This window comes from Myotis lucifugus, unplaced genomic scaffold, assembly GCF_000147115.1.
Source record: "Myotis lucifugus unplaced genomic scaffold, Myoluc2.0 scaffold_3, whole genome shotgun sequence".
NCBI classification, from domain to species: Eukaryota; Metazoa; Chordata; class Mammalia; order Chiroptera; family Vespertilionidae; genus Myotis; species Myotis lucifugus.
In genome coordinates, this window is record NW_005871051.1 from 30,573,344 (window position 1) to 30,588,566 (window position 15,223).

A 15,223-nucleotide genomic window follows, 5' to 3' on the forward strand; every position below is an offset into this window, starting at 1 on the left:
TCTCTAAAAAAAAACAAACAACAAAAATAAAATGTATCCTCAGGAGAGGATTAACAACAATAAAAATCTACCATTAAGGAACTTACAGTTCCAATGCCAACTTTGGGAAGATGCTATTAATTTTGCAAGCAATTGTGAAGTGTATGGTAAGGAAATGAAAGACCTAAGAACCACTCACAGGGGTTGTGGAAACGGGTGTAAGTTGCTCCCACCTCCAGGGTCTGCACAGATGGGTTGATGGTGTTTGGTTCGAGCCTCCATCCTAATGTGGTGCTGGGGCCTGAAATACCCAAGTTCACCTCCAGTGCTCCCGCCCGCACAACCGTCCTAGAAGGTTTAGTTTCCTCTCATAACAACTGTTCACCTAACAGCACTGGATTTCTTTGTATTCCTGTCCCCATGGTGCAGACATGGAAACTGAGCTTCAAAAGTAGTTCCAGGGGAAAGCACGTGCTTTTTGTTTAATTTTTAATTTTATTTTAATGGTAAGTGAGAGGAAGAAAGACAGAGTGCTCTTCTGCGCCCAAGTCCGGAGGAGAGAGAGAAGATGGGATTGGAAGGAGGTGCAAGCCCTGTGAGCTGCACAGGGTGGCTGCACCTGAGAAGGGCTGGGTGTGAAGCGCCCAGGAGCCAATGCAGGGCTGGGAGGAGGCCCAGCCCAGCCCAGGCGCGCGTCCCGAGTGCGCCCCGCCCCGTCTGCGCGCGGAGCCTGACTCCGCCCAGAGCGCGACTCTGACTTGCAGGACCTTTCTTGGTGGCCAAGACTGGGTGCCCTCTCCGCGGAGGGGCTCCCGGCGCTGTGGGCTCCCGGTCCGGGGGCGTCCTGATGCCAGGCAGGATGGAAGGCGGTGAGGGGCACGGGATCTGCGCGCGGAAACCCTGGGCGCAAAGTCCCACTTCCCAGCTAGTGTTCCCACTTAGTTCTTGTCTTGGTCTACGGCTCTTTCCAAGCCTCCGTTTCCCCATCTGTAGAGCCGGAGTAAATAGCGTCCTCCCAGCAGAGTTGGGATGGGAATTAAACGAGGTGCCGCGCGCTCCGCGGAGCGTTCGGGCAAGCGGGCGCCCTCGCACTGAGGGCAGGACCCCGCGGCCGCATCGCCGGCAAAGTCACGCGACTCGCCAGCTGTGGGCTCAACCCCGCTTCCTGCCGCCGCCTTTCTCCCCGAAGCTGGCTTGGGCGCCTCCCGCGCGGGCACTGGGGTTGCTCGGCCCTCCGCCCGGTCCAGCACCCCGAGGTGCCCGCGCTCCCGGAGCTGGGCGGGGCGCAGCCCACGTGACCCAGCGGGCAGCACCCGGACCTCCCCGCTGCCCGCCAGGCCCAGGCAGTCCAGAGCTCCTGCCCTGTGCCTTGCGCCCTGCTGCCCCCGTGCGCCCCGACCAGACGCCCAGGTTCATCTAAAGCAGGGCCCGCACGGCCAGGGAAAGAGTTGGTGAGTGCGGGGAGAAGAGGGAACGGTTGGACGCCGGTGCCCAGGACTGGTGGCCCAGGCTCAGGGAGGGTCCGCGGAGAAGTGTGCAGCTACAATGATGTGGAAACGCCCCCAGTGACCCCCTGGCCTCGCTCCAGGCTGGTGAGGAAATCCTGCCCAGCCCCCAGAACCCCAAACCTCACCCGGATACTCTGATCAGCAGGCCATTTTGAGGAAAACTGTGCTTTTAATTAGAAACCCTATTGGGGGTGAGGGGGGCGGACTGAGCTGGGGCTGGGACCTGAGAGAATTCGCACTGGGCTGGACGCCCAGGGGCCCAAGGCTGTTTGGGTAAATACTTCCTCCTGGTCTGCTGCCCTGCAGATCATGGGGTCAGGGCCCTGGGGGTGTCCTGGCAGGGGAGGAGGCGCCCTGACCTCCAGAAGCCCCGGGTTTATCTGAATCCTCTTTCGTTTGCTGCCAAGCTCCATCCTGGTCCATCCACCCTGTTGTAGAGATATGGGGAGAGTCTGTGAGCAATACCCTCCTTATAAATCCCCAAAGATTTCATAGGCTCAGACCTTAACCAAATTTAAAAACCCACTTCCTTTTCAGTTGGATTGGGGCCTTTAGATCTTTTTTGTCTTTTTTGTGTGTTTTAATCTTATATACATATTTCTTTCTCAGAGGTTGGAGTGATAATGGGGGGAGGGGAGGCCCCCAGTAGCCCACTAGCTGCAAAGGCTGACCCTGCCCGTGGAGGTGAAATCCAGGGAGAGAGCCAGAGCCTGCAGACCATGGGAGCTGAGCCGAGACATTGGCCCGCAGGCGAGGACTGTGCCAGGCACCCAGATGAGCAGGCAGGGATCTTACTGATTAAGGCATTAGTGACGGAAAATTACCAGCAGCTGAGTGGGTCTGGTGGGAGGATTGGGGGTTAAAGTAGGTGTGGGAAAGGTGGCTCTGGTGGCCTTGGATGAGAATGCAGTGGCTGCTCCTGTGGTTGGGTCAGCCTTCTAGGTCTGACTATCTCATTCTTTTAGAAGCAGCCTCTGGAGCAAGAGCTCTCCCCTTCCTCCCTCCTCTTACCCTGCCCCCCCTCCACCCCCTTCTATTCTAACATCCCGGCATCATACAGGGCTGGAGAGGGCCAGAGAGGTCCAGGAGCCCGACCGTTGTCCATGGTACAGATGGGAAAGCTGAGACCCAGGAACTTGTCCCAGGTCACAGGGCCGGCTGGTGCCTGAACTGGGATGGGAAGCCAGTTCCTGACTCTCAGCCCCCCATCGTCCTACAGCCTCAGCCTGGGACCCATCCTTGCTGAGGACACTGGAGCTGAGGCCTTCGCTACAAATGCCGGACCTGTGTCCGTGTATAAATGAGGGACCTGGGAGGGCAGAGAGAGTGGGCAGGCTGCAGAGTGCACACCCAGTGTCAGTGCAGGAGTGACCTCGGAGCCCCTCCTTGTACCCCAGGTGTGCCGGTGACCTGCAGGGGGGAGGGACTTCCCGTGGGAATGTGCTCATTTTGCAGCTGATGAGGGCTGGGGGATTGGTTCCTACCAAGGAGCGGCAGGCCCAGCTCTGGGGGCAGCATTTGGGCAACAGCCAGAAAGGTAAATGCAGAGACCCCACAACTGGCACCTGTGCCTTCCTTCAGGCGTGTCCCTGCACCTTTATCAGCAAGAACAGCACCTCACACCTGGATTCTGAGTCAGCGGGCATTCCTGCCCCTCTTAGCTGGGCATTTAGTGAGGGACGTTGACTGGCTCCCTGGTTTTATTTGCTCAGGCGGTGACGGCTCGTAATCACCACTGTGCCAAGGCTTAGGGAGCAGCCGCCCAAGATGTGGTGGAGCCAAGTGTCATGAAGGAGGAACCCCCGCCCAGATCTCCCTTTAATTCAGCCAAAGTATGAACTCAAACCTTTAACAATAAAGATGACACACAGCTGAGATTCTGTATTCTGGATCCAGGATATTCCTTTTATAAAACCAGTTCTGTGTCTTTCCAACGCTTTCCCCTCTGTGTCAGCCCCTCTTCTCTGCATTATAACTATTCAGTCTCAAAGATGAAAAGTGTGATTAGCTCTGAGCAGTGGGAACAGGCGCAAACTGAAAGTGTTTTCAGGAACCGCATGATTCGGAGTTATCTGCACCGAAATGGGGCGGGGGACCGATAGAGCCTGGGGGATGGAGCTGCCCTCCCAACACGTGCGCCCTGGGAGGTTCCCCCCAGGTCAGGGGCCACAGCAGCCCTGCACCCTCCGTGGGCTGCCCTTGACTGTTGTGGGTCAGGGGTACCAGCTGGAGATCGGGCCTGGGTGAGCAAGGAAGCAGGGAGTGATGGGCTGAAAGGCTGTCCCCTCCCTGAGCCCACCTGGGCCCCGTGGCAGGCTGTGCCTTGCAGAGGGGCTGGCTCTTCCCCCTACTGCAATGTCCCTGTCCATGTCCCAACCTGAGGCAAGCCAGAGGGGGTACTAGCAGCACATCCCCTAAATGCCAGTGAATTGGGGTGTGTGTATTTTAAATGCTGAAGTCAAACATATTCTTCATTCAATTTAAGATTATTTTCTAAACATAGTTTTTGTAAAGCTTTAAGCATTTTGTTAATCCGCTAAACGGGAGGATAAGGTCACAATATATAAAGAACATGTCGAGGACCATTGGCCCTCAACCCCGGCTGTCCTAGGAACCGTGCCCTCGAAGCATCGCCTCCCTGCCGCATGGCACAGCCTCCTCCGAGGCCGCGTCTGAACCTGGAGTCCCTTTCCCTCCAGTCCTCTCCCTGCCCCTGCTGCTCACCCTCAGAACCAAAAATAAGCACTTAGGTAAAACTTTTTCAGGTAATGTCTAACCCATGAAGTAGCAACAGTCTGGTCGTGGTTTAGCTATGCGGGATGCATGTTTCAAAATGCATATTCCACATCACTGTTTTATTACACAGAGTACCGTGAACACATGTCACATTCCTTAAGAACTCAGGCTCATTGTTGGAGCCTCCAAGATGGTATTAGGCCGTAATGCCACGGTTCCCGTGGGCGCGGGTGCGGCTGTGTGCCCCCCTCTGCCGTGGCCGCCCAGTCACGTCTCAGCATGTTCCTGGCGGGCCTCGCTCTAGGCAGCCAGGAGCCAGTGTGGGCCTCATCCCCAGGAGGGGGATGTCCCTGCTCAGCTGATGGTCACGCACCCTCCTCTGCTGTGAAATTAGGATTTCAAAGAATGAGCTTCTTAGGATACAACTTTTTTTTTTTTTCAAAAGTGGTAAAAAAACAGAACTGAATACATCCCAGTCATCCATCAAATAACTTTTTGTTCCAATTTTTTTTAAACCCAGAAACTGCGTGCTCCGGGGAGCATCAAAAATCTGTTTTGTTTTCATGTTTTCTGGTCCAGAATCTAAATCCAACTCTACTGAGGACAGTTTGGATGATCCTGGCACTCAGGGCCCCTCCCCAGGGGTTCACAGTCAGACTGCGCTTGAGGGTGGAGACCCTGAGGGGTCGGGCAGAAAATGGAAGTTGCTTTCCATCAAGTTTAAGGCACAAGCCAGGGGACATTCTAGTCGACAGCATGGGATCTCTGTGGAAATTTTCATCTCAAGTGCTACCCAAGTGCTGCTTGGCACGTGTTACTTTTCATAATTAACCTCTTACGCAAGAAAAGGAAGTCTGTTCCCACAGTGAGCACTTCCATGGTCAGCAGCCTGAGGGAGACGCTCCCCGTGTTCAGCAGCCGGTGGAGTCTTCCCTTTGACTTGAAGGCCCCCCCAGGAGAGCAGACGGTTGGTCCCTTCTCGGACATTCCCGGGAGGATGGATTTCAGGCCCCAGGGAAGTCCTGCTGATGTCACAGGTGGTTTACAAACCGTCAGTCACCACAGCGGAACTTCATCCAATAAATCGTGCCCCAGAGCAGGGCTGTTCCGGCTCCCAGGACCCCTAAGGCGAGACCCCGGGATCACACCTGGGGTCCCATCACAAAGCACGGCCTAGGACAGGGGGAAGGAGGTGTCCCTTGGCGTCATGACACTTACTCCACAGTGAAAAGAGAATTAGGAACTCGGGTCTACAGGTGTGAGGGCCAGGAGGCGAAGTCGATCCCTTTTAAAAGCAGGGTGTGGGAATGCTACACAGGTTCGTTTCGTTGCCTGTTTAGCCCAGGTACCCACAGGCTGCCTGGGAACCCGGACTCTGGGTGCTGCCTGGTGCTCCGTGAGTCAGCCAGCATCGCGGGCTTCCTGGGCTGACGCTATGATCCTGTGATTTTCCAGGTGTGAGCCTGACGAGGAGCCACGATGGGGAAAAAGCTGGACCTTTCCAAGCTCACGGATGAAGAGGCCAAGCACGTCTGGGAAGTGGTGCAGCGGGACTTTGAGCTGAGGCGGAAAGAAGAGGAGAGACTGGAGTAAGTGTGTGGGGCTGAGCCCATGGAGCCTGAGTCCGCCACACCTCGGGGCTCACTGGGTGGGTGAGCGGCATCAACGGAAGCCAGGTGCTGGGAAACGCTCCTTCTGGCCTCGGTTTCCTCATAATTAAAACGAGGGCCCTGACTCTGCAACCTGACTTTCAGGTGTGCCTTAAGCAGTTTTATTTCAGCTTGATCCAGCTTCCAGGGTAACGTTGTCCCCAAACTGGGTGATGCAGGGGCCACCACAGTGCAAGAATGAACAGTGACAAAGGGGTAATGACTGGATCCATTCTGAAACGCCCGAATGTTGCGATGGAGGGGTTGGCGGTCGAGGCTGACTTTCCACCTTCCTTTCTGATCGCGTTGGTGGCCCCCATCCAACTGAGCGAAAGCCCACAAGCATTATTAACGCCCTCCTACCTTGCATGTTCCTCCCAACCTCTAACGCTTGGCTTCCACCGAGCTCCTTGTTATCTTTTCTGGGTATTTTGGGGGGTTGGTAGGCCTACTGAGAAGGAGACATTTGAGCAAAGACTCGAGGAGGTGAGAGAGTAGCCAAGAGAATGCCTACAAGGGCTCCAGCAGCGCAGGGAGAGGAGGTCGTGGTGGCATCACGTGGGCTCCGTGGACCTTTACAGGCCCTGGGTCTTTCTCTCAGGCCTCTGTTGACCTGGAGGCCTGTGAGCAGAGACTAGCGGGACCGACCTCCGCTCTACAGGCTGAGCGTTACTGAGCTGCAGTCACTTGTATTTTGAAGGGAGAGCCAGCAAATTTGCCCTCAGATTGGATGTGGGGTGGAGAATATGGGAGGAGTCCAAGGTAATGCCAAGGTCATGGCCTGAGGAACTGAGAGGATGGAGTTGTCCCCTCACCTGGGGAAGGCACCGTTAGACCAGGTCTGGGGGAAAGCGGGAAACAGAGCACAGTAATTAGGGGGGGGAATTGTGAAACCAACAAGCAAACATGCTCGTTCCTTGGAGATCACTTCCCTGTCCGGTGTCTATAGACACAGCATGTGGGCTCAAGGTCAGTTCACCAAGAGCAAATTGGCCAAAAGGCAACTTGCTAAGCAGACAACTCACCAAGTTTACCAACAGAAAACAATCAAAGAACAAAAGAAGTGTTTCCTTTTATATTTACAGAGTTAACAGAAATGAGTATTAGGTGGGTTTCTCTCCAAATAGGAGCGTGGGTCCCCTGGAAAGGATGTTGGGCAGGTTTGGGAAAGACCCGGCACCTCCCCTGCAGGGTCAGACCAACGGACCTCCCGGCACTGACAAATGAGCTTGCCCAGGTCCCTGACATTGGCAAGGATGGAAGGCCATGGGGCTGTGAGACCAGTTTTACTAACCCCTGTATGACCAGGCTATTCCCAAGACACAAAGCCTCCGACCCCTGAGCCAGGCCTCAGGCTCCCCAGGCTGTGCCAAAGATGTTCAAAGTCCCCCTGGGGACACAGAGGCGGGAGGCCTTGGCCCCTCTCCACCGTGCACCTCCTAAATGGCTTTCCAAAGAGAATGCGTGTTTATTCCAGGGAACAGGGTTGCCAACAGCACTGACCTTGCGTGCGCCTTTCCTCTGAGCTGCCAGGAAGGAATTTCCCTTGGGGTCTGGCTCTTGAGTGGCAAGCCCCCTGGCAGGCGGCTTCAGGAAGTGGAGGAGAAGGAAGTGGGAGGCCACCTCGCCTTTCACTTAGCTCAGGCAGATAAAATCTCTCCCTGAAGTTGGCATGTTCGACCAGGGACTTGGGAGTGGGGTGTTTACTGTACAGGGTGTGATGTTATTCCTGGCTTCCCATCAGGTTACAGTGCTGAGCACCAAAGAATCAAAAATTCAAAGATGTACAAAATTTGGACATTAACAACGTTGGCATCAGAAGGATTTAGGATGGAGTCTGGGCAGGGTGTTGCCATGGGGACGTGGGTCTTGCTGTGGATGAACTTTGAGCCTTAGAACAGGGTTGACATTTGTGTGAGAGAACGGACATCCTGATGCCAAGTCTGTTGCCCAGTGCAGGGCTTGGGCTGTGAGCCATGGGTGCGGCCACTTCCCTGTGTGGAGAGGGACGGTGACAACAGAGGCTTTGCTCCAAGGGGCTCCTCTGTCTTTGATGCTCCAGTGGCATTGGCCTTGGCCGTCCTCAAGGGCCCCCCTGCAGGTGTATGATGTGCTGGAAGGAAGCAGAGGGGAGGGCGGACGACAAGTGAGGCTCCTGGGAGGTGATTCCAGCCTCTGGTGCAAGAAACCAGCTACTGAGAGCAGAAGGCCCTTTGGGAAAGCAACATTCCTGCTGCTCATGTTCTCTTTAAATCCTTCCTTCCTCCGTGGGGTTTAGTTCTTGTGGAGACATCAGCTAATCTGGGATAAAGAAACCTTGAGGAAAAAACAAATGGGAGGAAGCACCCTCACTGATTTCAAAATGTACCACAAAACTACAATAATCAAAACAGCATCGCACCGGCATGAGCAGGTGTATAGACCAATGGGATAGAACAGTGGTCGGCAAACTCATTAGTCAACAGAGCCAAATATCAACAGTACAATGATTGAAATTTCTTTTGAGAGCCAAATTTTTTAAACTTAAACTATATAGGTAGGTACATTGTTATTAACTTAATTAGGGTACTCCTAAGCTGGCGTTTCGTCCTCTCCTCTCCAAAAAGCTCCTCCTCTCCAAGAAGCTTCTTCTCTCTCTCTCTCTCTCTCTCTCTCGAATCGAATCGAATCTGGGACCCTTCAGTCCACAGGCCGACACTCTATCCACTGAGCCAAACCAATCTACACTCTTCTCCTCTCTTTTTTTTTTAGGGCATAAGGCAGAGGTTCTTTTTCCCTAGAAGAAGGAAAGGAGAAAGGCAGAGGGTTTTGAATCCGTACCAAAAGGAGGGATAAACAACTTTCCTTGGACACAGAGCAGTCCAAGTAAGACCCCAGAGGCTTGAAATAGTGTACAAGTTGGGGAATTTTGATGTGTTTCAACCATGAAGTGAAAGAAAGGATGGAAGGAGATGAGGTTGGAGAAAGGGGTCCCAGGCTGTGCTCACATGGAAGTCATTACAAAGCCTCTCTTTCCCACACTCCCTCTTCAGTCTCTCTCTCCCTTTCACCAGATTCACCTATTTGCTTTAAAAGAACCCCTCAATTGAAAATTGAAAACAATTCAGGCCTTAGTCAGGATTTTCACCTTTATCCTGAGAACAATAGGAAACCATTTGGCAGACTTAATTAAATGAGTGGTCAGAGCAGGTTTTCTTTTTAAGTTTATTCTCATTGCTGCATGAGAATGGTCTGAGAAGGAATGGACAAGAAAGATTTGGACAGAGCAGTCAGGTGGTGATAGGTAAGAGAGATCATGGTGAACTGAAGTGGTGGTAGCAATAAGATAGAAGGTTTATTGGACAGGTGTGGAAAGTATTTCTAAGGTAGAATTGATAGGTCTTGCTGATGGGTTGGATGATCTTTTACCCTCTCTGCATCCATCCCCTTGGGCATTTAACTTTGAAGTGTCCTCTGCCTCTGTCTCTGGACTTGACCATGTGCCTGGCTTTGGGTAATAGAATGAAGCAGAAGTGCAAGTATGGTGCTTCTAAGTCTACAACTCGAGAGGCCTTGCTCTTTCCTGTGTTTCTGTCATCTCCATGAGGACATTCCTGAGGTAGCCTACTGGCATGGAACAGATACGTGGCAGACTTGAAGTGCCCAGTCAGCCCAGTTGAGACTCGTCTAGATCAGTGGTCAGCAAACTCATTAGTCAACAGAGCCAAATATCAACAGTACAACGATTGAAATTTCTTTTGAGAGCCAAATTTTTTAAACTTAAACTATATAGGTAGGTACATTGTTATTAACTTAATTAGGGTACTCCTGAGGCTTAGGAAGAGCCACACTCAAGGGGCCAAAGAGCCGCATGTGCCTCGCGAGCCACAGTTTGCCGACCGCGGGGATAGAATAAGGAGCCCAGAAATAAATCTGCACTTATATAGTCAATAAATCTATGACAAAAGAGGCAAAACTGGACCACCCTCTGACACCACATACAAGAATAAACTCAAAATGGATTAAAGACCTAAATGTAAGACTTGAAGTCATAAAACTCCTAGAAGAAAACATAGGCAGTAAGTTCTTTGATTTTGGTCTTAGTAATATCTTTTTGGATACATCTCCTCTGGCAAGGGAAACAAACGAAAAAATAAGCAAATGGGACGACATCTAACTAAAAAGGTTTTTGCCCAACAAAGGAAAATATCAACAAAGCAAAAAAAAAAAAAAAAAAGAACAACCTAATAAATGGGAGAAGACATTTGCCAATAATACATCTGCTGAGGGGTTAATATTTAAAACATAAAAAGAACTTGTACAACTTAACACCAAATTAAAAAAACAATCCAATAAAAAAAAATGGGCAGAGGACCTGAATAGACATTTCTCCAAAGAGGACATACAGGTGGCCAATAAACATATGAAAAGATGCTCAACATCACTAATCATCAGGGAAATGCAAATTAAAACCACAATGAGAGATCACCTCACGCCTGTCAGAATGGCTATCATCAATAAAAGAACAAACGACAAGTGTTAGTGAGGATGTGGAGAAAAGGGGACCCCCGTGCACTGTTGGTAGGAATGCAGACTGGTACAGCCACTGTGGAAAACTGTATGGAGATTCCTCAAAAAATTGAAAATTGAGTTGCCATTCAACCCAGTAATAACACTTCTGGGTATTTATTCAAAGAAAAAAAAACACTAATTTGAAAACATATATGCACCCCTATATGTTCATATGTTCATTGCAGCATTATTTACAGTAGCCAAGATATAGAAGCAACCTAGGTGCCCAACAATAGACACATGGACAAAGAAAATGTACTACATATATACAATGGACTATTACTCTGCCATGAAAAAGAATGAAATCTTACCACTTACGACCAAATGGATGGACCTAAAGGGTATTATGCTAAGTGAAATAAGTCAGAGAAAGACAAATATCATACGATTTCACTTACATGTGAATTTTTTTAAAAATGAATAAACAAAACGGATACAGAGAGCATGCCGATGGTTACCAAAGGGAGGGCAGAGGGGGATGGATGAAAGAAAAAAATAATAAAATAAAACAGCCACCACACCTCACCACACCTCATTTACTGCTCAGGCAACATCACAGTGTGACTGCTGTGTTCTCCCCAGTCACAGATGAGGACGCAGGACCAGGCAGTCCCCGGCTCTAAAGAATATCCAGGAATTGCCAACAGGGGGAATATGGGTGAAGCCCTGGCTGCATAACGCTTTGTATTATTTATCTTGTAAGTGTTCTGCAGTCATTCATGGTAACTGGGTATTAAAAAGGCTTTAAGTACACATGGATAATCATGCTTCGTGTTTAATGGCACATAAACACAAAGGAGCACCAGGGTAAACTTCTTGAGGGGAGCATCCAGCCGGTTGTCCCAGCTTCTTCACCCCCTCCCTCGGGAAGGCGCAGAGCCCCGCGGTGGCCCGCCAGCCTGGACCTGGGGCAGAAGCAGGCCTCCACCTGGCACGCTGGGGCCCACATACTCACAGCTGACCTGCGCCCTGCCTCCTCTCTGCTCATCTGAGGTTCTCTCAGTCACGCTCCCTGCGCTATCGAGGGGCCTCTAACCTGTGTTTAGAATTACTGCGTTTTCCTAAACCCAGAGAATGACACTGCAGAACTGGAGCTGGGGACTCACGCCCCTGGGCGAGGATGGCAGCTCACCTAACCGATGCCTTGTTTCAGGGGCCGGCCCACAAGTCAAATATTAGGCCTGGGAGTCTGCCCCGGAAAGGCAAACAGCTGGTGACAGGCAGCTGTAACGTCTGCAAACAGGCCTGCATTCCTGAGATAATCATGCAACATTGGCCAGCGTGAGGCATGGCAGACCAAGGCTCACCTTAAAAACAAATAATAACAACAATGACAACAGTAGGAATTTGAAGTCACCACCAGGCGGGCCACTTGGCACCCAGACAGGACTCCAGGCTGAATAGACAGGGCTGGAGCAGGGAGTGAGCAGGCAGCAGGGCCCGGAGTTTGGGTGCAAGATCGCTCAGGAGGTTCGGGGGGCTCTCTCGGTGCCTCGTTCACCACCACTGTTCCCTTTATCATTTTAATCGCCATCGGTCATTCTCTTCAGAGGACCTCAGAGAGCGCCAGCAAGTTCCATTTCCCACACTAATTCCCGGCGTCTGCTCGGATGCCAGGGGCTTAGATTCCCATCGCTGCTGCCTGATATTCACTACACCAGGCCTGCCTCCTTCAGCTGCGACCTCTGACAGGCAGGTTTACTGTGGTCGCCTTACTGTTAATAACTCTGTCTCTTCTCTGTGACTTGGTTCTCTGGCTACAGCCCCTCCTCAGGGACGGACTTAACCCTGGTTTCCCAGCCTCTGGAGGACACACACCTCTGGCTGCTCTCAGGAGGGGCCGGGTGTAGGTTTTATATTTGGGAATCTCTCGGCTGGGAGCGAGGCCTCACTTTCTTTCCCCTCAGCACTCTGGCAGAATAATAAGCCCCCCAACACATCCACGTCCCGGTCCCCCCAACCTGCGAAAATGTTAGGTTACATGGCAAAAGGGAATTAAGGCTGCGGGTGCCATTAAGGCTGCTGAACAGCTGACCTGGACGTGGGAGGTGACCCTGGACCTGGACATAGGGAGTGACCCTGGACCTGGACATGGGGACAGGTGGGAGAAAGGAGGAGGCCGGAGCACAGGAGAGCCATAGAGAGACCCTGTGAGAAGAACTCCGCCACCACGGCCAGCTCTGTAGACCAAGGAAGGGCCGGACAGAGGATACAGGCGCCCTGGCAGCTGGGAAGAAAGGGGGCAGGTCCCGGAGCCTCCAAGAAGGATCACAGTCCTGCCCACAACTCCATCTCAGCCCAGGAACACCCAGGTCAGACCTCTGATCTCAGAACTGTACGGTAATAAACTGGTTGCTTTAAGCCACTACCTTTGTGGAAATGTGTTAGAGCAGCCACAGGAACCTGCTGCCCAGCCTGGCAGCAAAGCCATGAGCCAGCCTGACTTGGTTCCATTAGACGTAGCCTGCTCAGAACTCACTGTTTCCTGTAACTGAATGGGTGGCCTTGTCCAGGTGTGTGTGGCCAACAAAAATCAGAAGGTCCAGCTCCTCTTGTGTCCTGGTCGGTGAGCGTTCGTGTGTTCTCAGGTGATCGCTGTACTGTGGCAGGGCCGAGACTCACTCCCACCCAGCCAAGCTGTACAGAGAACAGCCAGCTCATTTGTTACCTACCTCACCTCACCCGTGGGTCCCTGCCCTCAGTCAGCAAGGACTTGTAAGCTTGTGGGTTCCGTATCCCAGGCGCTGCTCTGACCTCTTCTCTGGGTACAGTCTTCTCTTTAGAGCACCTCTACCCACCCCTGCTTTTGGCTAAGTCTGCGTGGGTGACCGGCAGGAGCCCGTGGCCCTCAAGGTGACAGAGTTGATGGGGTCTTGGCTCCACACACTGTCCATTGGCTCCTGGCTGGTCCCTGATGCAGAGTGGAGGGTCAAGTCTGCTTCCAGGGTGGGGACCATCGCTCGTGAGTGAATGGTCGTGGCCAGCACCCACACTGAGATCCTGACCCCCACCATCTACCCTGCATGCTATGGCCTCTTCGTACCAACCCCCAGACCCTGCCCGCTCCCTGATCCTCTCAGCACCTCATGCTGTCCTGCTGGGGCACGGTCTCAGGGTAGGGATTCACCCCAATAGCCCCAATAGCCAGCACAAGTGCTGGAGAGCAGAAGTCCTGGCCGGGCTGGTCGGGCTGGCCTAGGAGCTACAGCCACCATGCGGTCCTCCCCAGCTCCGTCCGCAGGGGTGTGCCACCAACCCCTGGTGTCCTGGGCTGTCCCCAGTACTCTTGCATGTTTTCACCGCACTCCCCACTAGATTCAACCCCAAGAGGGGGAGAGTGAGGACATGGGGGTGTGACATCTCCATGTCCCTCTAGCCTTCTCCCTCCACATCCCATCACTTCCTCCTCCTGTCTTGAAAGAGGAATCCTTGCATCAAATCCACCTGCCCTCACAGGACTGCTGCCCCTTGACACTACCTCCTTCCATCTCAGCCTGGCTCTTTATCTCCTGCTCCTTCATCTCTCGCCCCAATTAGCACACCAGGCAGACTCCTTTCAAGTCTTCCTCGGTTTCTGACAGTGAATCCCATTCGAGGTATCTTCTATTCCAGAAGGTGGCTCTCACTTGTAGCTGCATGTTGGGCTTTTGCCTGCTGTAGTGCAGTGACATCTGGTCAACCGGTGTCGGCGTGTGGTGGCTCTGGCCCCACTCACCTCCTCCCAATCTGAAGCTCCAGGTGGGGTTGGTGTGCCCTGTGCTGCAGGCATCACCTGGGGTTCCTCTGCTGCACCCCCACTGGGCCTCCTCTTCCATCCCCTCCTGTTCTTCAGCTCTGAAGAAGGGGTGTTATGCTTGAAAGAGTCTGAGTGGAATAGAATTACCCTTTCCCCCAGTTCTGCACCCGAAACGTATCAGTCTCCAGCCACCCCCGGGCCTCTTCTGGGCTCTTATTTAAGAGGACTTCACATTCTGTGATGCAGGGTGCCTCCACATGCCCTCATCTTTCTTCCTGCTGGGAGGGGCCCGAGGTACAGCTCTGCCTTGATGGAGAAGGGGGTAAGCCAGGCCGGGTAAGGCCCCATCAGCAGAGGGTGGCCTCTAGGTTTTCTGGCTGATGCAGATACAGCAAGAGTGGAAACAGAGGCCACCGGATCCTTCCCCCTGGCTCCAGGGGCCTTGTGGTCTTCTGTTTGAGGCCAAGACTTGGCCTTGTCCATGTGGCTTTATCAAGACTGTATCCCCCTAGATTTTACAACCACTTGGCCTTTGTGTGAGTGGTGTGTGTGTGTGTGTGTGTGTGTGTGTGTGTGTGTGTTTTGCATATGGTTTCAAAGCCGAGACAGGAGTCTTATTTTTGTGTCTAACTTGGTGAGTATTTTCATAAACGTTGGGAGAGAGAAATAGGTGAGGTGCGGTCAACCCTGCCTGATCCAGCGCTGGTCTCCGGAGCTCCTCGGAATCCCTCCATTGCCCGCAGCCTCACCAACCTCTGGGGCCCCGCCACTGTGCAGCCTTCTCAGAGGACAATGGCACCTGTGTCTGTCCAATTGTGTCACTAAGAACAGATTAATTTGATCTCATCTGAAACTAAAATATTACATCTGGCAGACGATCTCTGAGATAGAACAAAGGGGACATGTTCATTATCTGGGGGCACATTTCCCAGGCAGTTTGAGCTGGCAGGTTCACCAGGAAGCTGTTACTGCAGCCCCGATGGTCTAGGACTGTGGTCCTCCTGGACTCCGGGGCCGGCGATTCCCGCTCCGGACACCCTCCAAGGGACCCATCCTAGCATGCT

The 15,223-nt window shown here is 52.6% G+C and overlaps 1 protein-coding gene across 7 annotated transcripts in view; it reads left to right on the top strand.

Moving 5' to 3' along the window:
• The first annotated feature begins 682 nt into the window (after nucleotides 1–682).
• MLPH (melanophilin) overlaps nucleotides 683–15,223 on the top strand; it is a 36,478-nt gene continuing 21,937 nt past the window's right edge. For 3 of the 7 annotated variants that reach the window (XM_023762752.1, XM_014464100.2, XM_014464109.2), the window contains exons 1-2: nucleotides 684–1,430; nucleotides 5,679–5,812. In XM_023762752.1, the coding sequence (XP_023618520.1) occupies nucleotides 5,703–5,812 (110 nt within the window). In that variant the 5' untranslated portion in view covers nucleotides 684–1,430; nucleotides 5,679–5,702. Of the gene's footprint in view, nucleotides 1,431–5,678; nucleotides 5,813–15,223 lie in introns of all 7 variants that reach the window. The other 4 variants (XM_023762742.1, XM_023762748.1, XM_023762751.1 and 1 more) reach the window with 4 other exon arrangements.